Genomic DNA, 23,588 nt, shown 5'->3' on the forward strand with positions numbered 1-23,588 from the left:
TCAGGCATCCTCATGGACCAGAGGGCTGCGCCAACGTCCTGTCCAGGTCTCGTTTACGCCGCTCTGAGCAGAGTTCAAGTCTCACGTCCCATATGGACAACTTTGAGGCCCAGATGAGCCAGAAGCTGATGCGCGACTGCGACGGTCTGAGTGAGCCTTCCCACCCATCCTAATCTATTTGCCCCTAGACGATTTCCATACTGACTTCATACTCAAAGACGTCCCTGAGATGGATGCCTACGGCACCAGCTGCACCTCCACCGGCTCAATATGGCCTTCACCTCCCCCCGAGGAGATGTCGCCACGCCAGACCGAGCCTACTTCTGCTCACTGGCCTACGGTGATGGAGCCGCAGCCGATCCACGTGAGCTCAGAGCTCATTGCGAAGATGCCCTTCTTCATGGATTACTACAAGAACACCATGTGCCAGTCCATGGTCTTCATCGACGGTCCCAGCAACCCATATAGGGATCACATTCTTCAGTTGGCTCAAGCTAGCCAAAGCCTGCAACACGCCATCTGCGCCCTTTCGGCGTGCAACCTCCGCATGAAGAGGCGGCTCAGCCTGGGACAGGATACGCGCGAGCTGTCTGAGAAGCTGATGGCTGAAAAGTCTGCGGCCGACGGCATGACCGATGCCCAGCCGGAGGACCAGTCTCTTTCCGAAGAATACCAGCACCGCAATCTGGCAGTGCATCTCCTGAACCAGCAGCTCAATGACCCCGTCAAGTCCAGCCACGACTCGGTCCTTGCCACAATTCTCCTGCTGTGCCACTACCGTATGGTGGAATCGGGCATTGCCAAATTCCACACTCAATTCGCAGGCGTCAAGAAGATCCTTGCCATCCGCCGCAGGTCGCAACAGTACGCGCCGTCGCGCGACTCGGCCTGGATGGAGGCCATCTTCACCTACTTTGATGCCATCTCGGCCAGCATCAACGACCGCGAAGCGCAACTCACCGGCTTCTTTGGTGTTGCACCCGACGCCCCTCTCCTGCCGCCAGGCGCCGAGAACCTCGTGGGCTGCGATCGTGAGCTCTTCAAGACTATCAGCAAGCTTGGGCGTCTCAACCTCCTCTCACAACACCGTCCCGTTCAGAATACCTCGAGCAGCACATTGCCGCGCAACGTGCCGTCGCGCTCGCAGTCCCCGCTCGGCTCGCCCCTGGGCCATGCTTACAAGGGCAGCATCGGCAACCTCCATCAGCAGCAGCTTGGCGACATGTACGGCCTCGGTGGCGGTCACCGCTTTCGATGGCAACGGCTTTGGCACACGCTGGATGATGAAGAACTTTTCAACTCGGCCGTCTGTTCGTCTGCCTCGTACGACGAACAGCGCAATACGTTCTGGTGCGAGTGGAAGGAGGCGCGCCTCGCGCTGCAGTCGTGGGAATTCGACGCCTCCCGCATCCAGGCCTCGCTGCCCTCGCCGGCGACACCCTCGCAGATCCGCGACCTTGGCTCCCTCTCCGAGGCGTTCCGCTACGCGGCTCTCCTGTACACGGAGCGTCTTGCGTCGCCCAATGTGCCGTCGAACCACAGCAACTTCCAGAACCTGGTCTCGCAGGTGGTATACTACGCATTCGTCTCTCTAGGCAGGTTCCTCTGCAGAGAAGTTTCGTGCGGCTGGCCTCTCTTTGTCGCGGGCAGCGAGTGCGTCAATGAGCTGCAGCAGAACATTGTACGCAGCAAGTGCCGAGATATTATGACACGATCGGGCTACATGAACAACCTCGCAGCACTCGATGTGCTCGAGCGCCTGTGGGCCGGTGACTGGAAGGAGGGGCTCGAGGCACGCAGCCCTGGCGCCGCGCGGGTTGAGGCGATGCGCCGCGGCCCCTTCAACTGGACGCGATGCATCGGCGGACCTGGCGTTGAGGTTGAGTGGATCATGTTCTGAGACAATAATGTCTGGATGGATGTGGTGGGGATCTTCGATCGGCACTTGCTCGACATGAGCCGGATCATCACGGCGAGACCGAGACAGCTCGCGAGTCAGCATACGCGCGAGTGGATGTCTTTTTTTTTCTTTTCCTGTTATCCGATCTATTTTGGAACTTGACGACTATGAAAGTGGTATTACAGCGATCAGCGAACGGGGCAATAACCAGCGAGCGGGTGACTCGAGATGGGCCACTTGAGCCCAAGGGGGAAAAGGGGAAACACACGAACAAAAAGTCAAGGCATTCTAGCTACTCCCGTCATACCTAACCCTATTTGACGAACGAAACACGGTTACAGCCGTGCGAAAAAAAAACATGTACCATCATCACAACAAATTCTTGCCCTCCATGGCTACCCGTGATACCTTGTCTTTTGCAAACCTGCAGAGTACGAAATGGGAATGTGACAGAAAGGCAAAAAAAGCTCGTATTGCTCGCAATGATGCCATCCCGACTCAAATGTTGCAAAGAACACATTTTTTTTCTTCCCACTTCATCATGCCGTGGTTTGATTTCCCCTGTATGCACTCCACGGTCCACGCTGGACATCTCCGTGTCGCCATCTCCGTGGCACCGCCCCGTACCCCATTCATCGACGCCCCGTACTCATCCAATTCGTGGACAGATGACGGCGTCCGCCAGATTTCCCGTGCGCCGGGCGGTACGAATCGCCGCACGCATGTGAAAATTTGCTTGGCGCGAGGTCGTACTTATTCCAAGAGAAGGGCCAAAACAGCAAATAAAAAAGCCCAGCAACAAAAGCCTCGGTTCTATGCGACTGACCCCCCCCGTCCCCCATATCGGAATTCTCCTATGAACAAGGCTGGCTGAGCTGCCAGGGAACAGCTTGCACAGCGCAGAGCCGACCCCCCCTCCCCCGAGGTTGCGTCGGGGTAAAGTGCAGCGCCCGAATATCTCCCGAAGCTGCCTGTTTCCCAGTTGATGTCACCAAAAGCCTCGGCGAGTTCCACCGCCTTTGCCCCAAACGGTCCCCTGCCCCCTAACCCTCCAGGGACCCTATTCCCGGTCAGACCCCAGAAGTTGCTCGGCGGCGCCCGGATCCCCCGCAACAAAGGAGGCATACACAATATGATACATGTAGGTAAGTCCTCAGAGAGAGAGAGAGAGCGAGAGTATGTGCTAGAGCACAGGGGAAATAAACGGCAGGTTCGAGCGAAAGACAAAAGGGACCGAGACCGAAAGAAACCACCTACCCTGGTCCCCTGGACTGCGATCGTGATTCCTGCCTTTCCGTTTCGTTCCTGTTCGTTCTGCCGTGGTCCTGCGCCAAGGTAGCGCCCGGCAACGCTCGCCGCTGACCGCCCCACAGTGGTGATAACGAACTTCCTCGGGAGGTCGGGGGGGGAGGAGGAAAGACAGCTGGCAGGGTAGGGTGCCTAGGACAGGGGGCTGAGGGTGGACGTTCTAGAAGGACGACAAGCTGCGATACAGGGCAGATTGGGCGCTTCCATTTCCGATGATGGCGCTTTCCCGGCAGGGCAGGGGTGGTGGTCGAGAAAGCCATCAAACGCTACCGCGGCAGGGCTTTTCAGCCTGTGACCTCTGCGCAGACCTGTAGCATGGAACCTGTAGCCTGTAGGTGAGAGTATTGTACCAAGTACCTCTCTCGGACAGGGGGGTTTGGGGGGAGGGCGGAGTTGAAGGGAGGAGGCGGGATGCGGCGCCTGCAGAACCAGTGCGCTTCTCGACGAGGACTTCGGCTCCGGCGGTGCTGACAAGGCGTGCTTGACGGGGGGTTCGAAAGGACGGCGAGTGGACGGTTTCCCCACCTTGGAAGGAACGCTCACCTTCTTTTCTGCCTTCGGCCAACTGGGCCTCTCTGCCAGACCAGGCCAGGCCTGACCCAGCCATTGTGTTGCCCTGGCGAGGGTTGAGGCGAGGCAGGCTGCGAGATGCAGGTACCGGGGCACAGGTGGTTCCTCCGGAGTGTTCGCTGTGTTGGTTGCACCGGAGCACGTCACGACGCCCGCAGGAGGGACGGGGGGTCAAGAGAAGCAGAAAGGGGGGTGGGGTAGGCGGACTTGAGAGTGGGATGGGTTGGCGAGTGGGGGTTGCGTGAGGTGATCCAAGTCAAGGTGAGGTCAAGTCGGGTGGCTGTCTACAGTTTTCTTTACGTGACCGTCATTCTCGTGTTCAGAGGCACACTGACGGACTGGGACAAGGGGAGGGCGTGGGAGGTCAGGCTTGAATGGGAAGGAAGTGGGAACATCATCATGAGCGAGGCAGAAGACGGGCTGCAAGTGGCGTGACTTTTCGTCGAGCTGCCTCATCAACTGTACTGAGTATGCTGGCGCAAGGAGACGGACGGGACGAGAGGCGAGAACGAGCCGTGATGACGGCAATGACGGTGATGATTAAATGAAGGCACCCTTTGGCGAGCATCGCTATCGTTTCCCTTCCCCGGCGGTTCGCCCTTGGCTATGCCCCCCCCTCCTTCTTTTGACCCCTTCTTCGTCTTCTCGTCCTTCTTCTGCGAACCTCTTCAACCGTCCAGCCCCTCCTGCACATTGCCCGGCTCACCCTTGCCACTTGAACCGGCTCTGCCTCAGCATGCCCATCATGCCCATCGGCAGCAGACCCTGCTCGACCACGGCCAGGCCCCCGAACCGTGACACCATGTCCTTTGCGTGCTGCCGGCACACCCATCGCTCCTGCGCCGACAGCTTCTGCCATGCCGGCCCCGAGCACACGCCATCCTCCATCTCCCGCAGCGGCTCGGGTTCAGGCTCCCTGCGCATCTCGTCAAACGCCCTGCCCAGCGCCCGTGACGTCCTCTCCTGGTATCGCGTGTACTCGTCGTAGCTGAAGAATCGCTCGTTTATGAGGTCTGGGTAGTCGCGCTTCAGATCCTCAACTGTCCGGTTCGTCCAGTTGGTCCCGTCGAGGTCGTCGTATGGCGACTCGAATGCCGCTCGCGCTGCCCGGTACCGCGCCGCCTCTTCCGTCATGTAGTCGTCCATGACCTTGCCCGGATCCTCGAGCACCGACTCCCGCAGCAGAAACATGGGCACAAACGGATTCTGCAGGCCCAGCCCTCCTAGCGACAGGGGGAAGTACAGGTACCCGTCCGGCACATCCTGCACCCCGAATCGCTCGGCGATCATCTGCTTGAGCCGCGCCCCAACACCGCCGCTGACCCCGGGGAAGAGCGATTCCTGGATTCGTTGAAAGGTCTGGAGGATGCTGTCGACGTGCGCCCGTGAATAGCAATTGGCCAGGCTACCAAAGTTGGTGCTGAAGAACCGTGACCCGTAGATGTTCCACGCTTGGATCCAGTCGAAGACGCTTTTGCACGCGTCCAGTTGCAGCCGCAACTCGTCAATGTGCGTCGACACCTTGTCCTGGTCCAGCAGGAACCGTCCGCTCGCTGCATCCAGCTTGAGGAACCCCCAGACCACGTTCCCCTTTGGCAGTCCCTTCGTGATTCCTGGAGGTGTCGGGACTTTCCACTTCGGCCGGATGATGGCGCTGCCCGTCTTTTCCTCGTTGATCGCCAGTCCCATGAGATCGGTAAACTCGGTGATGGCGCTCCAGGCGGCGACGCACCTCTGTTCGGATCCCCAGAGCCACATGTCGTCATGCAGCCGGTAGAGTCGCGCACCGTCTGCCTTTTGGTTCACGGCGAAATCGAGACAGAACAGCATCGATTCGGCAAAGAAGTCGGCAATTGGCGTGCTGAGCGGTGTGCCTCTCTTCCGTAGCTGCGGTTGGGCGTCGCAAGGGTCCTCTTCGAATCGCAAGGGACACTCCAGGGCTTTCCGAAAGAACGCGATCCAGTCGGCGTCAACACCAAAGAACTCGAGCACCGCGTAGATGGACGAGTGCGGAACGCTGGGTCCGAACCACTTGAAGTCGGATCGAATGACGGTGATATCCTGACCGAGTCTAGTCTTCATGATGATGCTCGCTTGCAGAATATGCAAAAGGTTCTGAACCACCTTGATGTGAGACTTCCTGCTGTCGTTTGCGGCTGCTTCCCCTTGGTTGTATCCACCCCGCTGCTCGTCCATGGTCACTGGCAACTGGTCGAGCAATACCTCGGCTTGGTAATGATCATCCAAGTTTTGGTATACGCTGCCGTCAGCACTCTGATACCTAGGCGTGTTGAGGAAGAACATCCGCCGGCGGGCATCTTCTTTGTCCATTCGCGGCACCGTCGTCTTTGGTACACCGGGGGCGACCAGGAAGGCTGAGAAGGCGGATCGTATCCGCACACCCCAGCTCCTCCCGATGTAGTAGAGAAACAGCGTTTGAAGCAGATCCTCATCCGGGTAGAAGCGGTAGCGGCCGTTCAGCTGGCGGCGAGGGGTGATGGTGCACACCGAGTCCCACAACCAGGACTTGCGTGTCTGCATGCGCATGTTGAGCACGTCGGCGATCTCACGGAGGACGATCTTGTTGTTGAGAAAGTCGTTCAAGGTCGCCTTCTTCTGGTCTGTCAGGATATCCGTTCTCAGGAGACCACTGATACAGTTCGTCAAGACCTGCTCATCAAAATGCGTCCGCTTGTCCCAACGCTTCTGAAAGTCCTCCAGTTCATCAGTAAACCTTTTGAAGGCCTCCTCGACGTCTTTCGACGATGATCGGAAGAGGTCCTCGAGATAAGACTTGGCGGCGCGCGTGTCCGTGTCTTTGGCTGTGAAAACATACTCCTCCCACGTTGCACGCTGCTCGTGCGACTCTGCGCGACCGACGGGCAGGAACCCTGAGCTGGAGACGGCGTCGGAACCTGCGTTGGATGCTGTGTCGGAGTCGGAGGTACTGTCGACCTTTCCCGCCGAAATCCATTCGTTCACAAGCTTCCCATACAGCTCGGCGAAGCGATACTTCTCTGACTGGACATTGAGCTCGTTTCTCAGAGACTGCTCGTAGTCGTTGATGAAGTCTTGGGAGACCGAGGGGTCATGCTTGGCCTGCAAGATGAAACGCTTCAGATTTTCGAGTGAGATTGTGGAGCTGTCGGCGACAGGAGTCATGGATGGCAGTTTCTCGAGGCCTTCGGCGAGAAGGAGGGCGCGGCGCTTAGGCTCCGGCTCGTCGCTGGCACGGTCGAGGAGGGCGCGCTTTGCCGATTCATACTCGTTCTTCTGCTTGTCAAGTTGGTCGAGCTTGATGGTGGTGATGGAGTAGAGGGTTTGCGACAGGATCTCCGAAGACGCCATTGTAGTGAATGGTACAAGGTTAGAGAGTGGAAGAGAAAAGAGGGTGAGTAAGGCGATTCAGTCTGTCGATGCCCTGGATACTTGTGAAGTGAGTATGTGTTGATGCTATAGCATGAGGTGGTTGAAGGACGGAGAGACGCCTCTGTTATATCCAACAATGATCCCACTGAGGCCTACATGTTAGTGGCCGATTTGATCAGAGGTGCGCAGCGGCCTCATCGGTTGATGGTCTGTTTCGTTGAGTCCTCAGTCGTTGGCTGTGTTCCACCTGAATTTGGCCTCAATTACCCCCCACTTCTTGTTCATGTCCGGTGCCATTGCGGTCGGTGTGATTCATCTTTGTCACAAATTCCAGACAGGTTGCAACTCCGGTTGATGAGAGGCATGATGCACCGGCATTGTATGCTCTAGGTCACCGAACGGCGGCGGTCGAGTTTTCCAGCCTTCACTTGAGGTTCCTACACTCTCTCTCTACGCCTGCGAACATCGGAGGTTGCCCGACCTGCAGGGATTCCATCCTTGGAGGCCAAATCGGGCGGGGCTAGGTATGTCCGCCGTTGGTTGGTCGAATCATGATCATAGGTCCTGATCCTGATCGTTGACGAAGGCCCGACGACGAAGGGCTGGTGAATCGACGCGCTTGCATGGAAAAAGACGGATGTAGAGGATAAAGAAGAAACTTCAGCGGAGGGAGAAGGGAGTCAGTCACTGGGCAGGTAGGTCGTGGAATTCATCGGCTCCCGGTTTCGGGCCATCAAGGTTGCCATGGATGTCAAAGCCATGTCATTGCAGGGCGCAGGCGTGGGTACCGAAGGTGCGAGCCACGGAATCCATTGAGAAAATGTCTTAGGTAAGCTACCTCAAGATGCCGTCATCGGCCCCCCTCCTTCCTCTTGCTCCATCTCTCCTTCCCTCAGGTGCCTTACCTAAGGCCAGGCGCAGGAAGGCGTCATGGGTAAGATCCGCAACTAACCGCGATATCTTCGCAGCACCTCTCTCTCTCGCTCGCTCTCGCTCTCTCTCGCCTGCTCCCAGCTCCAATCATAGAGGGACCTAGATCCTCACGGCCTCGGTTGACATCAAAGGTCTTACATACGCCAACACCACCATGGCTGACGACACCAGGCCCTCGGCGGCCCAACCCAATGAGAGCTCCGAAACGACCCCTCTGCTCAACGAGCCCAGACGACGGCCTACTGGCTTCGGACCCTCAGAGACCGACTCCATTCCCGAGCCAGAACTACCGGACCAGGATCGCGAGACAACCGTCATTGCTGACGGCGTCTCTCCCACACGGCTGACTCTAATTCTCGGCGCCGCTTACCTGGGAGTGTTTCTCGGTGCCATTGATTCCACCATCATCGCTACCTTGTCTGCCCCCATCTCCAGCGAGTTCAAGTCCTTGAGTCTGTTATCATGGCTCGCCACAGCCTACCTCATCTCCAATGCTGCCTGCCAGCCTCTATCGGGTCGTCTGACGGATATCTTCGGCCGTGGACCAGGCCTCATCTTTAGCAATGTCTTCTTCGCTGCCGGAAACCTCATCTGCGGGCTTGCCCAGGACCAGCACGTCATGATCTTCGGCCGAGTCATTGCTGGCATTGGTGGCGGCGGCCTCATGTCCATCTCAACCTTCCTGGCCTCTGATCTCGTTCCTCTGCGCAAACGTGGCATCATCCAGGGCGTCGGTAACATCGCGTACGGCGGCGGTGCCATGCTGGGCGGTGTCTTTGGCGGTCTCATCAATGACCACACGGCCTGGGGCTGGAGGCTGGCCTTCCTGATCCAGGTCCCGCCTGTCATTGTCTCCGCCATCATCGTCGCCGTGCTCGTGCGCGTGCCTCCCAAGGCGTCCGACAAGTCGTACCTCGCTCGCATCGACTTTGTCGGCGCCTTCCTAACCATCTCGTTCCTCGTGCTCCTGCTGCTCGGCCTCAACGCCGGAGGCAACATCGTGCCCTGGCTGCACCCCCTGCCCCTGACGACCATTCCCCTCTCCGTCGTCGCCTTTGTCGCCTTCATCATCTGGGAGAGCAGAGCCAAACAACCCATCATCCCTGTCAAGCTCCTCATGCACCGCACCGTCATCGCGGCCTGCCTCTGCAACTTTCTCAGCACAATGGTCATCATGATGGCCCTCTTTTACGTGCCCCTCTACCTCCAGGTCATCGGCCTCTCCGCCACCGACGCCGGCCTCCGCCTCCTACCCTCTCCGCTGGGCATTTCCGTCTTCTCCCTCGGCTGCGGCTACCTCATGAAGAAGACGGGCCGCTACCTTCTTCTCGGCACCGCCGTCCTGACTCTCCTCACCATCGCCGTTGCCGTCCTCTGCTCGTTCGACGAAAAGACGCCCACGTGGACCGGCGGCGTCGTCTTCTTCATGGCCGGCGGCGGCTACGGCGGCATGCTGACCATTACGCTCCTCGCCTGCATTGCAGCCGTCGACCACTCCCAGCAAGCCGTCATCACGTCCGCCACATGTACGTCTCGCAAGATTGCTCCCTTTGATTCTCGTTCCCCCGGACGCCCTTCTCTGTTATGCACAGTCACTGACGATGAACCACAGACCTGGCTCGCAGCTGCGGCGGCACCATTGGCGTCACGGTCGGTTCCGCCGTCTACCAGAACATCCTCAAGGCCAACCTCTGGGCCCGCTTCGGTGACTACCCCCACGCCGCCGAGATCATCGCCCGCATCCGGGATGATCTCGACGAGCTGCACCGGCTGCCACCCGGCTGGAAACAAGGCGTCGTCGAATCTTTCATGGGCGCCTTCCGCGGTGTATGGCTCACCATGCTGGGACTCTCGATCCTGGCGCTGATTTGCATCTCGCTCATGCGGCAGCACACGTTGCACGCGACGCTGGAGAGGCGATGAATTGTTTGCAGGCCAAACGTGCAAGAGAGGGTAAGGTCTGTCAGGCAGGCTGCTGCAGGGTCTTGGGCGCAGTTGAAGACTCTCGCGTGGGCCACGGCCGTTGGCTACATGGATTGGATTTTCATTTTTTAAAAAAAAAAAATCAAGCGAAGCCTGCATGTTCATTATATCATTGAAACGTCCGGGCTGGCAAACACCCCATCAGGACTACATGAGAATTGTTTACGAGGGCAGGGCTGAAAAGCAAGTGAACCTGCACCCTGACCGTCCAAGACCGATCATTGTGGCTTTGTAAATGTTCGCCTTAAACATAAGACACCGTGTTGTCATCGCTCATCCTGCCAGACACGCCGAGCGCGGCTTCACCCCCAGCCACCGAGGGGCCCCGAACGATGATCTGGAAAAGGTCAGTAAGAGAAACCGGCGAAGGATGATGTGAAGAGCAAACTGACCTGTCCCTGCGACACCTCGTCCGTCGTCCTGAGATCCGCCGTATCGCGGAGGAGAATCTCGGTGCTCGTGACGGGCGGGCCAAAGTGAGAGCGCTTGCTGTCCTGGCCGTGCACCCTGTAATCATAGTACCCTGTCTGGGTGACGGCGCCGGCGACCTTGGAGGCCGTCAGCGCGTAGATGACGCGCGCACCGAGGAAGACGCGAAGATCCGAGAGCTCGCGAGGGGACAGCGGCACAGAATGCGCGCCGACCCTCTCGGCCGTGTACACGACGCGGAGCTTGCCGGGCGTGGTGCCAATGGCGGGGAGGTAGGCGTCGCCAAAGCTGGTGGCGACCGATGCGACGGGCATGATGCCGTAGTCCACGAGGCTGCGCGACTTGAGCCAGTAGGACAGCCTGGCCAGGGCCGACGTGAGCTTGCTCGTGGTCTCGTGGTGGGTCTTGAGCAGCGTCTCCGGCGAGGCGACAATGACCGTCGGCGCGATGCCTTGCGTTGAGAGGATGAGCTCGGCTGACTTGCCGGCGACCGAGCTAAAGGCAATAGAAGCGTTGGAGAAGAGGGCGGCCAGGGTCAGGACAAGAGTGTACGTGTTCGTCAGGGAGTCGACGGGGAGGAAGAGGTCGGAGGGGCCCAGACGCTGAGAGACGGGGAGCGCCGCGAGCTGAGCGGCGATGCCGGCGATCAGGTTGGCTTGCGAGAATCGCACCATCTCCTCCATGATGCCGGGCCTCGACTGCCAGAAGGTGATGATGTCTGCCGGCTCGTGCTGCCCAGCCACGGGCGGTAGTTCGAGGCCTGCGGCGGCCGGGGCTTCCTGAGCAATTTCCTGCCACGTTGCGACGTTGACGGACCCTCCCATGCCCTCGGGTACCTCGTTCCAGTCCATGTGCTTGCTGCCCTCGTCGACAACCCAGATCAGCTGGCGCAGTGATGGGTAGGCCTTGACCACAGCATCGAAGGGGAAGGCGCCGGGAGCGGTGACGACGGTGTCGGCGGCGGAGCGGCGCAGCATGGAGATGAGCTCTTCGTCGGAGACGTCGAAGGGGATGAGGATGGCGGTCAGGTTGGAGTAGAAGCTGCAGGCAAAGAGCGCAGCAATCAGCTCGATCGAGTTGGGGAGGTAGATGGCCACTCGGATTCCACCCTGCTCGTGGATGTGCTGGCCGATGAGGTTGATCTGGCGCGTCACATCGTCTACGACCGCGGGATTAGCCTAGACACTGCAATGATGAGGAAAGCTGCAACGAACCGATATCAGCCTCGACAACTTGACGGGCACCATGAACCGTGAGAAGGCGGCCCTTGCCCGAGGCGGGCTTGCCATCTTCGTCGGGCGTGCCGCCAGCGGCCCTCCTCCAAATGTCGCGGAGATCACCGTCTCTTCCTCTGGACCACTTCGAGGCCCCAGAATCCTTGACGTTCAGTCCACTATTGAGAGGCATGCCGTGCGGTGAGGCGTGGGATCGGTAGACGGGAGACTCGCCCTCTTGTCGAACAGGAGAGCCTTGCGCCTGGCGGGCAAGTAACATTGGATGCGTGTCGGGCTCCTGGCTGGCAGCAATACGGTAGGAGACAGTGATGACCAGGAAGGTCACCATGGCGGTTGTGTAGCCATTCCATTGTCCAAATAGGCCTGTGACGCCCTGGTCGAGGCTGACCAGAAGGTTGTCGATGGTGCCCATGGCGAGCAAGAGAGAGGGAGAGAGAGACTTGGGTCGTGTGCCCTCTGGGCGGTTCTGTGGAAGAGTCGGGCTCGAAGCCAAGATGGAAGTAGAGGTCGAGGACAAAACCAAGGTAAGACACGGCTGTCTCAAGTAACTGCTTCGTGTTCCTAGCAGCTGCGGGACGGACCTGCGTCAATAGTCATTCCAGTTGACGAGGGGCAACTGGGGCTTTGTATGTCGGGGAGGTGGTGGGCGTCGGGAATCGGGTGATGTACCGTTACATTTGGAGGTGGGCTGTGGACGCCAGCTCCCTCCCTCCCGCCGTCGGAGCTGTCTGTGGCTGATGCCACTGTTCACCCAGTCAGACGTGGCAGACGGGCAATAAGGCCCCGCACTACCGCCGCCTGCACGTGCGCCTCCAGTCTGTAGGTGCTCACATCACTTGCTCACCTAGGTACCTAGTAGGTAGGTACCTAGGTATCCCCTTAGAGCCCTTGCAATCGGTACCTAGGCACCTAGGTAGGTACCTAAACCGCACCACACCACCCCTGCAAGCTGCTCGTCCGTGCTGGGCTCCCGCTCCGGAAGCGTAACTGGGGGATTGTTTTCGCAGCGCAACCCCCAACCTCATCACCAACGTCAACAAAACTTCCCGCCCAACATCGCATCTCGACACAGGGAAATCCGGAGCAGCGCCGCGACGAGCTCGGCCGCCAGGCTGAAGATTTACTAACCCAATAGGTCCGCCACACTTTCTATTCCAACAACAGCCCCGACATTGTCAGTTCCACCGCCTATTTTGGCAGTCGTGGCTAGAAACTCGACTAACCTTCAGACAGGCCTTTCCTCACCCGCCTCACCTGCCCATTGATCGATCTCTCGCCCGCCCACACGACGTCCAATCCAAAACCTCAGAAACAATGTCAACGCCCATGATGAGCAGGGTGGCTACCAGAACCCCCGCCAAGTCAACACCCCAGGTTCAAAGCGCTGCGCCCGTCGTCGACAGTCCCGGCACCTGGAGACACCCACGGATTGACGAGATCTCCAGGCGGCGCAACGCGACAACATTCTCGGAGAAGAACGTCAGAAAAGTCGCTCAGAATGTGGCTTTCTTCGTTGCTCTCTGGGTAGCCCAGGCCTTGGTCCAGCGCTACATCAGCCACAAGCTGTACGTGTTCCGCCAAGAACCCAAGCCGTCCGCATACTAACCCATCTGCAGAGTTTCAGAGTCGACGAGGTCGATCCTCGGATGGGCCTACTTGGTCCTGAAGACCATTCCGATCGCCAACTCCGTCACCGCCTTGCTTCCACTGTTCCGCACGACCGACGACCTCAGCGATATCCCCCTCTCCGCCGCCCAGCGCCAGCTCCTCGGACTGCCCCCCGGACCGAAGGTCGCCACGCCTGACGCCGTCTTCAGCACGCCGCCGCGCTACTCGAGGACCCCGTCACTTGCAGGTTCGCCAGCGAGCAACCGCAGCTATGCGAGCTCGCCGCTGTCCGGACGTGGCAGCCCTGCCTTCGGAGGCAACCTCAACGGCTCGTCTTTCTCGCCGGCCAGCAGCCCTTCCAAGTTCGCCGGTGGGCTGAACGAGAACCGCCGCTCCTCTTTCGGGTCTCCTAGCCCTCTGCCTTCCAGCGGCTCCTCTGGCCTCTTCGCTGACCCCACGTCGCCCAGCCCGTCGACAAGCAAGCGCACAAGTGTCGGACTCAACAACAAGTGGCTGTACGAGCGAGGAAGGCGGTCCTCGACGTCGCTTAGGTGACCGGCGCGAGGAAAGGGAAACGTTGCTTCAGGATGATAAACGACAGACGGTGATGAACTTGGCTTGACGAAGGGCACGCTGTCACTGCTTTAGGTATATAATGATTGGTGGTTCATGCGCCAGCCGCGACGTCAAAGCGGTCGGCCATGAGCCGGGAACACAGTGTAATAGATATGTAAGTATTCTGAAATCATGTCTGGTACGATGCTGCTGTGGGGCGAATGACTATGAATGTGCTACTCCGTAAGGTGTTGCAACGTGAAGTGGAGTCACCCTAAGGACACTGGTTTGTCAGGCCTGAGCCTCGTGCTATAAATGCGCGACAGTGCCTTCTATCTGGTATCTACCTCTATGGTTACATATGGGGACAAAGTTACGGAATAACTCGGAAACTCTGGCGGCTCTATGAAATGCAAGAGTCTGAACCTGCCGTCAGCAGTAGTTTTGAGTAGCATTGGTGCAAGAAAATCTCAACCGTGCCCAGTGCTGGACGGTCGTCTGTCGTGATGCCGTTGGCCGCCACGATACATTCGAGCCTGAACTCCGCCAATTGTCGTTCTCGGTTCAGGTTGACTCGCAGGGTGACGATGGTGTCCATTTCGTGAGGCTCATCTGGCGAATATCGGGGTGATGTCCCTCCTTGTAACATGATCGAGGTTGGAGATTTGTCTCGTACAATGAAATCATCGGCGATAATGGTGCCTGGTTTCGCAACATCAGAAATACTGAGATGGGGAAGATGCGTGGTTGAGGCTGTCCCTTACCGATCTTGAAATCGCTGTGGCTGATTTGCTCTTCCTCCCACAAGTCGGTCGAGTTCGCATCGCTTTTGCGGAACTTCTTCATAAGATTACGCTGAATACGAAACGCTGGGATCTCAGTAAGCCATTGTTATCCATCTCTCGCCAGTTGTTTCTTCTCCCAAATTGAACGCGCAACCGATTCATACCGTATCCACCAAACACTCCCCCAGCGAACTGCTCTAACAAGGCTGTCCCCCCCGAGAGCCCGTCTTGCAGCAATCCGGGCTCGATGTCCTGGAAAGCAACCTCACGGACACAACAGTCGCCGAACTGGGGCCTTTGCGCGAGACGCAGGGGCTCCAGGCTCGGGTGATGCAGCACAGGGTGGGGCTTAAAGTCAAACGCCTCAAAGTATGTCGGCTTGGTCCATTGCTGAAGACCAACAAAGCACGCGCCAGCGCTCCCTGATGTGGTCAACGCGAGCGAAACGAGAGTGGTCCGCAGCCCACGGCTACGCAGAAAAGACATGGCGAAGGAAAAGAGAAAAATGACCAGAGGCAGAAATGTCAATTCGGAGTCTACGAAGAATCTGCGGCCAGCTTTATTATAAGGCCCCTGGATGTCCTCCAAGAGCCGAGACGACTCGGAGCTTTGATGGTGTGCTGCCCAATGTCCCACTCATGAGGGTCCATAACATGTAAAATTTTAGCTCAGAAAGCGCGATGGTGGACTTCGTGAGTTCCGTCCCAAGTGAAACCTCGTGAATAGGTCATCACTTCGGGCGATCCAGAACTCGAACCATGAAGCCCATCGGGACATTCCATAGGCTACCCATAATGGAAAACAAATAATGCTGGGCAGGTCTGAGGCTCAGCAGTTGAGTATCGCTTGCTTACTAACTGGGCAAGAGGAACCACGAGCGGGTTGAGGCACAACCTTACGTAACCCCCGCGGTCCAAGCAAGCTCCATCTGGGGACGGATGCCCATGCGACCTCCAGGTCATCCACTACACCAAACAACACCGTACCTCACTGATAAGGCCTTGGTCTAGATTCCACCCGCCCGCCAAACCACGACCCGCCAGCTCAACTTCCAGCCCGCTCCAACTTTTCTGTACGAGCACCATCAAAGAAGACGCTGGGTTTGACCCGGTTGTCATGATAACGACTCGACAACATGGGCGCCAGCGATTCGAAGCTCGTCTTCAAGAAAGGCATCTTTAGGCTCTCTGAAGAACGACACATACCCGCGGACGACCCGTACTGGACTTCAGTGGGTGCCCGTGGAAGCGCCCTCACGCCCTGAGCCGTGCTGACTTCTTGACTAGTTCTGGGAGCTGCCAGAAACCGCCGAGGATGTCTTCAGCCTCTTCTCCCCCGCCGACATTCGACGAACACGAGATAATGCTCTGGAGAACCTCGAAACGTTGATCCTCGTCGCGACATCTCGACTTTTCATCCTGCGGCACCATCCTTCTTTCCCCGATCCCGAGATCGCTCCGGAGCGAGACGCCCTCAACTGCATACGAGTCCTTACGCGCATCCTGCCCTTCCTCTATGAAGCCGAATCCTTGAGTTCGTGGGAGGAAACCTTCTTCTGGGGCGCACGTCGCAAGCGGACGCGCAAGTCATCTCTTGCCGCCGAGGTATTGTTCGATGAGGCGCAGGAGGATCAACCGTCAATCAAGAAAGAGCCCGAGGAGGATTTTGAGGATGCGAAACCCCTCGCCGAGGAGCTTCTGGATACCCTGGTCGACCTCCTCTTCTTCTCCGATCTGACGGTCCCCAGGCAGCCGCATGGAAAGCCCAAAGTCTCGTATGCCATTTGGCAGAGCGGCGTCGGGTGCAACACGGCAGTGCCGACGACAAAGGAGCATGAGAGCAACCGGTGCGAGATTCTGCGCCTGATTCTCACTCTGGCTGGCCAGAGCATGTACATGACACCCAGCGCGCTGCCTAAGCACGGCGTGCGGGCATTGACACATCTGTGCTCCTGCCCGGACAAGCAGGTCGTCCTGTCGGTGCTGTGTTCGCTTCTCAATACTGTAAGGCGTGCCCGTATAGTCCAGCTCTGTGACATGATGCTGACTTTGACAGACGCTGAAGTGGAACCCAGCCACGTGGAGGGTGCCTTACAATACGTTGGTGTTCAGGGACGAGAAGTCCATCCTGGTGACCTATACACTGCAACTTCTGCTTGTTTTAGTTCTCTACCCGATTCCAGAAGGGAGTGGCATCGAGAGCCAGAAAAACTATTTTCGCCACTTCCTGGGCAGGTTGCATCGCCCACAAGACTTCCAGTTTATTGTTGATGGCATGACCCGAATTCTCAACCAGCCTTTGCAGGAGAGAAGCTCTTACATCCCGTCAACACAGTCGCCCGCCAAATTTGCGCCTGAGATGATGATGCTGTTTTGGGAAATCACACAATGCAACAAGAGGTTCCGTTCCTTCATCGTCGACACGGAGAGGGCTCATGACTTTGTCATCCTGACACTCTTTTATGCTCTCGAGTACAAGTCTGATGCTTCGAAGCAAGGTGTCGTGCGCATGTGCGCCTTTTTGCTTCAGACCATCAGTGTTGAGAGAAACTTTGGTGTGAACCTGAACAAGGACTTCACCGGACAGGATAGCCTGCCACCGGCAATACGGCTCCCTGGGTTCAGGGGCACGTATGCCGACTTCCTCATCCAAGTAAGGGGGCCTTTCGGCACCGTGCCATAGCCATCAACGCTGACCCCATTGCAGTCCATCTATAACCTCATCACGACGAGCCAGGGCAAACTAACGGCGATTTACCCGGCCCTGCTTGCCGTCATCAACAACATCGCAGCTCACCTGGAGGGTATCAGTCACATCACCGCATCCAAACTGCTGCAGCTCTTTTCCTCCATGTCTTCTCCATCGTTCCTGCTGGCCAATGACACAAACCATGCTCTTCTCAGGTCTCTCCTGGAATCCATCAACTCTATCATTGAGCATCAGTACAAGAGTGAGAATTTTTCCGATGAGCCTAACGCCGCTATGCGCTTGTCTTTCTACATTTCAGAGAGACGTGACTAATGCCGTGGCAGAGAACCCTGAACTTATCTTCGCGATTGTTCGTAACAAGAAGAAGATAGAGGCTTTGCGAAGCTTCACGCTAGAATCCGGCCAAGAAGAGATCGAGAGGAGGAATCGCAGGCGAAAGGAGGCTGCGGCAAGTGGCGATGGACTAGAGCCGAGCTCAGTCAGGAGCTCGGTAGACAGCATCCAGAGCCCCACAGCCTCACAAGCGCAGCACCCGTCTCTCAGCAACGTGGCAGAAGAGGACGATACGTTCGCCATTGGGGATGATGAAGACGATAGCGACGACGATCACCAGCCCACGCCAGCCCGATCAACAACGAGCGATAGCGTGTCTATGGCGTCATCGCAGGCTTCGAATGTCGAAGACGCCGTGCCGACACAGGTGCGCGGCATGTCGGAGAAGGCTCGAGGCAAGATGCCCGCCGGCGTGGGCAACTTTTCGAGACAAAACAGCACAACGAGTCTCGGCGGCTACTCAGCGAGCGGCGGATCGACAAGCGGGGCCTTTGAGCCGACGCCGCACTGGATCGAGAGCTGGCTGCCCGAGTTGCCGCTGCACACGATCCTCACAGTAATCCAGCAGGTGTCTGCCCTGCTGCCGCGCCAGACGATCGCCAACGAGTCGGCGTCGACCGAGACGCTGCAGAGGATCCAGGAGATCCAGCTCGTGGGCGTCGACCCTGCGCCTGTCCGGGTGCACTCGTTTGAGTGGTCTCAGCTCGCGCTCGGCTGGTACGAGTCGCTTGTGTGGAGTTTTGTCTTCAGCAGCGAGATTCAAGTGGCTCGAGGAACGGCGGGCGTCTGGAACGGCACAGCCATCAAGCTCTTCCGAGTACAGGAGACGGCGGCTGAGGGCCCTACGCTGACCTCACCGCGGGGTGCAGTCGACGCCGTGGGGAGCAACATTGTGTCCCGGATTGGGGCCATGAATATCCGCGGCGGAGCGGCGGGGGCCGCAGGTGTTGGTACTGGTGGCGGCACTGGTCAGACGAGTGCGTCCCCTCGGATTCCTTGAAGGCAGGCGCGTCGAAGGGAACTTCAAAAACACAAGGCAGAAATGATGGCAGGGAGCGGAATAGTATACCAAGAAGCCAGTTGGGCAGATGAGAAGACAATAGGAGTCGTGATTTTGCCTTGCATCGCATTACGAATAGCTCGGTTCCCCTCTGCGTGACTTGATGTGTCAACAAAGCAAGAAGGGCCTGAACATGCACAACCCGGCTCCTCCTGCGCCAGTTTCACGCAATGCCTCTATTTCTGCGTACCAGCGTAACAGAAGCATAAAAGCAGTCGACGTTTGCGCTTTTGGAGCGCATACGTGTCAACTCTCTTGGCAAAGGACGAGGGGACTTGGCGGACTCCTTGCTCATGAGTTACTCTGACCTCATCAATTTGAAATTGCTCCCCGCAGTGATGATGCATCAGGCTGTCAGGAGAATAGGCGATTTAATAATCAAGACACCATCGACACCAAAAACTTCAGAGGTATTCCGTAAATCGACCCAGACGCAACGAAGTCTGCGGCTCAAATGCGGCAAAGGCTCCTTGGTTCCCTGTGTGATAGCAGTGCATAAGCTCTGGAGTTTAACTTAGTTGGCAGATGAGAATTGTAGCGATGAGGTACTTGGTGCTCGACGGACGATGTTGCAGATGAAGGCACCACCGGATTCGAGTTTTGTTATTAGGAGGCATGTACAATGCAAGCTACACAACGGCGATGTATTGTATCATCTCCCACATCATAGTGGAAAGACATGGGTACTCCCAACGCGGCATCACAAGTTGGTGTGGTGCCGTGTGAGTAGAACAGACAACTCATTGTTCACGCAGGTACTCCATCGAGTCCGAAAAGGCTGAAGAACCCGCCCCGGCGAGTGAACTCTGGCTCGTCGACCGGACATGTGCCCTCTCGGCTCTCGGCCCAGAGCTGCACTGCTTCGGGGCACTCTGGGAAGTGAGTGAGGAACCCTTTTTGCGAGAAGCACCTGTTTTGGTCGGTTGGGTCGACACGTAGCCTGTCAAAGCGGATTTGACAGCCTTTGCAACTGACGCCATGCTCAAGCTTGGCGCTGTCCAAGCTGTAAGATGGAAACGCGGTCGCCACCATGAAGCGATGGGCGGGCCGCCCTGGCCGCTGTTTTAGTTTCTGAGCTTCGTCGTCGCTAATCATGCCGCGGGCGAGCAGTGTAGGGGTGGCCTTCAACTCAAAAACGAGAGATTTGGGTCGTCTTGCTGGCACCTCCAGCATGTCACACTGCACTGAAAGGCGAGCTCTGAAGAAGTCAATGGCGACGGTGATGTTTCCGAATGTCACGTGGGTCGGGCCACAGTCCCGTTGGCTTGGCCGGGCTGGTATTTTGCCCCGCGGCAGCTCTCAAATGGAGTGAGATGATCCATGCCAGGTTCACTCTACTTTGAGCGGCCTCCGATGCTGCCAGGAAACAAGATCTGTCCATTCAGGATTGACGCCTTGGAATGATACTGTCCATGACCTTGACGCCACACCCAACGAGCCACTCGACCAGCGTGGGGCTGACAGGACCAGTGGCGACAAGATGCATGACTGCGTCAATGTGGGCGACGGTGAGCGATGTCAGTCCAACAACGGCCAATAAGGCGCATGAAAGGCAACCGGACAGTTGGCACAACACGACGTTCAATACAGCGGGAGCCAGGGCATTGATTCGTCATTTGGGACACATCATGTTCGATGTACTGGGTACGCCTGGTGGCGTTGAGAAGATCATTTCCCAGGACGCTAGGATATCGTGTGCACCGCCACATAGCGGGCCGCCGTCCCAGGGTCCAGATCAAGGGACGTGAGCTCTGGTGGAGGTCTCGATGGAGAGCTTTGCGACCTCTCATTGGCGATGATGAGTCCATTTCGGTTCTAGACCCGCGACGGTGCCACAACATGAAACGGCGTTGAGCCACATCGCCCGGGCTGACGCGCGTTCAAGCCACACCTCCGGCCCTGGCGCGCCCACTTGGCGCGTGCGGATCCTTGGCGATGGTACCTACAGGGCAGGACCAGGGCAGGGGACATTGGACCTTTGATCCTTTCATCAAAGCAGACGAGACCATGCATCCATCCATTGGCGGCCCGAGGGCTGCTGTTTCTACTGCTGCTGCCAAACCAGGATACCTTCTCGTCTGTTAATTACCCTGGACCCTTGGCCTCGGTCCTTTTACATGTACACGAGGCATGGGTCGTCGTGTGTTTGTTTTGTTGCGAAACCTCCAGATCCTCTCACGGCTGCCACCCAAGAAGACTACATGAACTCACGACATTGACGCGACAAAGACATTGAACATTTACGACGACATGACCGATACGGTGGAGTCCTCTGGAGGGCCCGGCGATGACGAGATCAAGCCATATCGCATTCATGTACGTCGTGCGGCTTGCCATGTGATGCTCTGTCTGTGCTGTGGACTGACCACAATACGCTTTCTAGGTGTCGAGCAAGTATCTCGATCTCACCAAGCGCAAGCTTGAGCTCACGAGGCTTCCCCATGAAGTCCCGAAGCCCACGTCGGCGGACTGGTGGGAACCCAAGCCCCAGGTCGAGCCCTTGATCGACTTTTGGTGAGTGCCTAGTCGCCAGCCAACAGCCTGACTGTCACCACTGCCCTGTTCTCGACTGACCGGATCTCTCGTCTGCCCTTTGCAGGATGGAACAGTATTCGTGGAGGCAGAAAGAGGAAGAGTTGAACGAAAAGCTACCTCAGTTCCGTATCAATATCAGCGTGCCTGACGCAGAGGCGCCTGTGAGGATTCACTTCATCCACGTCCGCTCATCAAGGCCAGCCGCCGTGCCTCTGCTGCTGCTGCCGCCGTTCCCCTTCACGAACCTTTCGCTGGGCCACCTCGTCAAGCTCTTCACCGAACCCGAGGATGTCGATAACGGTCAGCCCTTCCACCTTGTCATCTCTGCCCTTCCCGGTCTCGGCTTCAGCGATGCGCTCCCAAGTTCCGCCTCAGCCATCTCCGCGACGACCGACATCCTCAACACCCTCATGACGCGCCTGGCGTACCCGCACTACCTCGTTTCGAATACAGGGTCTGCCTCCTCGAGCCCGGCCGAAATTGACTGGCAGCTCGCCAATCAACTTGCGAATCAGTACCCCTCGTCCTGCCTTGGCACCCACCTCATCCAACCGCCCCTCGCCGCGCCGAAACCCCAGTCTGCACCGTGGGAATGGGCTAAGTGGAAGCTCGCCAGCTTCTTCCATGCCCCCATTCTCGGCTACGAAAAGGCCGACTTCGCCGCCCTCAGCCGCCGCGCCGCCAGATCACCCTCGTTGAGAGGTCCGGACGCTGGAGCGACGACAAACGTGAAGAAGGGTGCGACGACCACGCCCTCCCAGTTCGGCCTCCACAAGGTCGGGGTCCTCGAACCGAACACGCTCGCCTATGCGCTCTGCGACTCCCCCGTCGGCCTCCTTGTGTTCGCCCTCAAGAGCCTCCGTACGCTGGGGCCCCGCACTGACTTTACCCCCGCCGACATTGTCACGCTGGCCATGCTCGCGTGGCTACCAGGGCCCGAGGCGGCGCTGCGGTTTTGGGCGCACTGCGTAGGGCGGTATGCCGAGGCTCGATCCGAGCATACGCGGCCGAGGGTCGCCATCACCGTATTCCTCGGCGACGAGGAGGAGGCCGGAGCCAGTGAAGGGGATGTTGAGATGGCGAATTTGCCCCGTCCTGCTGCGAGTGTGTATTCGTGCCCTGGCTGGGCGAACTCAGGATATGCCGTAGTGCACACCAACCGCGCGCCCGGTGAGCCGGGTCTACTGGCTTGGGAAAGGCCTGAGATTATCGTCAGTGGCGTGCGTGACGGGGCTGGCGAAGCGCATCCTTGCGCAAGACGCACGCTTGAAGCCCGCCAAGGAACCGGAGACGGTTCCCCTGGATGGTGTCGCCGTCGTTCAAGAGGTCACTGCGCCGGCAGCAGCAAGAGCGGACGAGGAAATTGGCTCGCGGACCACGGCCCCTGAGTCTAAGATCGCCGGTACCATTCCCTTAAGCCAACTCCTGCAACCGCCAGGACCGACGCAAGGGATCCCGGGGACCTCGCGGCGCTCCTCGGATCTCAAGGATGGCGGCCTCGACCTAGACAGCGCGACCAGCCCGGACACGCTCGTCGTGACGCCGCCAGAGGCTTTTGCAAAAGCCGTCACGCCTGACGAGAAAGAAAACAAGGATGTGACGCCCTTGTAATTGACGATATGGACGATAACATGATGGATCGGCCATCACAACTGATTGGCTACGCTCGTTTCTTGGACACCGGCTTGACTATCGCTTGCGATTTCTCATCTTCTGGGACTGGTTTTCACTTTTCAGCATATACCCGGCATGGTCACCGTGTCATTCGTTCGCTTTCCGTACACAGACGCCACTTATGAATACCATTTAATTTATTACGACGCAACATCCTTCAGCGTAGGCTTGCCAAATTGTGTGAGGCTACACTCGGTTTCACGGCTACAACGTCGCATGTTGTGGCAGCCAGTCTGAGCCCGAGTGTTCATAGATTGCTGACATCTTTTAGTCCAGTTGTGAAGTTGATCGATTGCACCTAGTGTATACTGCTGACGCGGTCAAGTATTTTCTCTCGCCCTACGAAACATCTCGAAAGCACAACGACTCGGTCTGCACTCTAGATCATCGCAAAGGCGATGTAATGTTATTCAGCCACGGTGGTGTCGCACCGGCCGTTAGGGCAGTCTCGATCCCAGCTTACCCAATGATGTATACACCAACGTCCATCGGCTGCCCCCAGCTGCTCATGACAGAAGTTGCAAGAATTTATCAAGGAATCGTTACAACAGCTAACTGCATTCCGTGTACGACGTTGGGGCAAAATCTCCGACGCTCGTGAA

At 57.8% G+C, this 23,588-nt stretch overlaps 8 protein-coding genes across 8 annotated transcripts; 5 read left to right on the forward strand and 3 right to left on the reverse strand.

Annotated features, from left to right (window-relative positions):
• Nucleotides 1–92: 92 nt before the first annotated feature.
• VDAG_08506 (uncharacterized protein) lies at nt 93–2,628 on the forward strand (the record flags this gene model as incomplete). The annotated part of the gene is made up of 3 exons (XM_009652815.1): nt 93–150; nt 219–1,879; nt 2,569–2,628. The coding sequence occupies 3 exons, from the start codon at nt 93–95 to the stop codon at nt 2,626–2,628; spliced, it is 1,779 nt and encodes a 592-aa protein (XP_009651110.1).
• Nucleotides 2,629–4,480: 1,852 nt separating this feature from the next.
• VDAG_08507 (uncharacterized protein) lies at nt 4,481–7,126 on the reverse strand (the record flags this gene model as incomplete). Its single annotated transcript, XM_009652816.1, has 1 exon — nt 4,481–7,126. The coding sequence occupies one exon, from the start codon at nt 7,124–7,126 to the stop codon at nt 4,481–4,483; it is 2,646 nt and encodes an 881-aa protein (XP_009651111.1).
• Nucleotides 7,127–8,234: 1,108 nt separating this feature from the next.
• VDAG_08508 (uncharacterized protein) lies at nt 8,235–10,003 on the forward strand (the record flags this gene model as incomplete). The annotated part of the gene is made up of 2 exons (XM_009652817.1): nt 8,235–9,606; nt 9,693–10,003. 2 exons carry the CDS (start codon nt 8,235–8,237, stop codon nt 10,001–10,003), a joined length of 1,683 nt encoding a protein of 560 aa, XP_009651112.1.
• A 304-nt stretch (nt 10,004–10,307) lies between these two features.
• On the reverse strand, nt 10,308–12,139 carry VDAG_08509 (uncharacterized protein; the record flags this gene model as incomplete). The annotated part of the gene is made up of 3 exons (XM_009652818.1): nt 10,308–10,400; nt 10,456–11,651; nt 11,707–12,139. The coding sequence occupies 3 exons, from the start codon at nt 12,137–12,139 to the stop codon at nt 10,308–10,310; spliced, it is 1,722 nt and encodes a 573-aa protein (XP_009651113.1).
• An 82-nt stretch (nt 12,140–12,221) lies between these two features.
• Nucleotides 12,222–13,890, forward strand: VDAG_08510 (uncharacterized protein; the record flags this gene model as incomplete). Its single annotated transcript, XM_009652819.1, has 6 exons — nt 12,222–12,251; nt 12,321–12,353; nt 12,487–12,546; nt 12,863–12,901; nt 12,961–13,292; nt 13,344–13,890. 6 exons carry the CDS (start codon nt 12,222–12,224, stop codon nt 13,888–13,890), a joined length of 1,041 nt encoding a protein of 346 aa, XP_009651114.1.
• A 403-nt stretch (nt 13,891–14,293) lies between these two features.
• Nucleotides 14,294–15,161, reverse strand: VDAG_08511 (uncharacterized protein; the record flags this gene model as incomplete). The annotated part of the gene is made up of 3 exons (XM_009652820.1): nt 14,294–14,592; nt 14,655–14,759; nt 14,840–15,161. 3 exons carry the CDS (start codon nt 15,159–15,161, stop codon nt 14,294–14,296), a joined length of 726 nt encoding a protein of 241 aa, XP_009651115.1.
• Nucleotides 15,162–15,810: 649 nt separating this feature from the next.
• On the forward strand, nt 15,811–18,717 carry VDAG_08512 (uncharacterized protein; the record flags this gene model as incomplete). The annotated part of the gene is made up of 5 exons (XM_009652821.1): nt 15,811–15,906; nt 15,962–16,678; nt 16,731–17,327; nt 17,382–17,625; nt 17,708–18,717. 5 exons carry the CDS (start codon nt 15,811–15,813, stop codon nt 18,715–18,717), a joined length of 2,664 nt encoding a protein of 887 aa, XP_009651116.1.
• A 2,310-nt stretch (nt 18,718–21,027) lies between these two features.
• VDAG_08513 (epoxide hydrolase) lies at nt 21,028–22,923 on the forward strand (the record flags this gene model as incomplete). The annotated part of the gene is made up of 4 exons (XM_009652822.1): nt 21,028–21,093; nt 21,161–21,291; nt 21,377–22,482; nt 22,529–22,923. 4 exons carry the CDS (start codon nt 21,028–21,030, stop codon nt 22,921–22,923), a joined length of 1,698 nt encoding a protein of 565 aa, XP_009651117.1.
• Between the last annotated feature and the right edge of the window lie 665 nt (nt 22,924–23,588).

This window comes from Verticillium dahliae, genomic scaffold (assembly GCF_000150675.1).
Source record: "Verticillium dahliae VdLs.17 supercont1.21 genomic scaffold, whole genome shotgun sequence".
NCBI lineage: Eukaryota > Fungi > Ascomycota > Sordariomycetes > Glomerellales > Plectosphaerellaceae > Verticillium > Verticillium dahliae.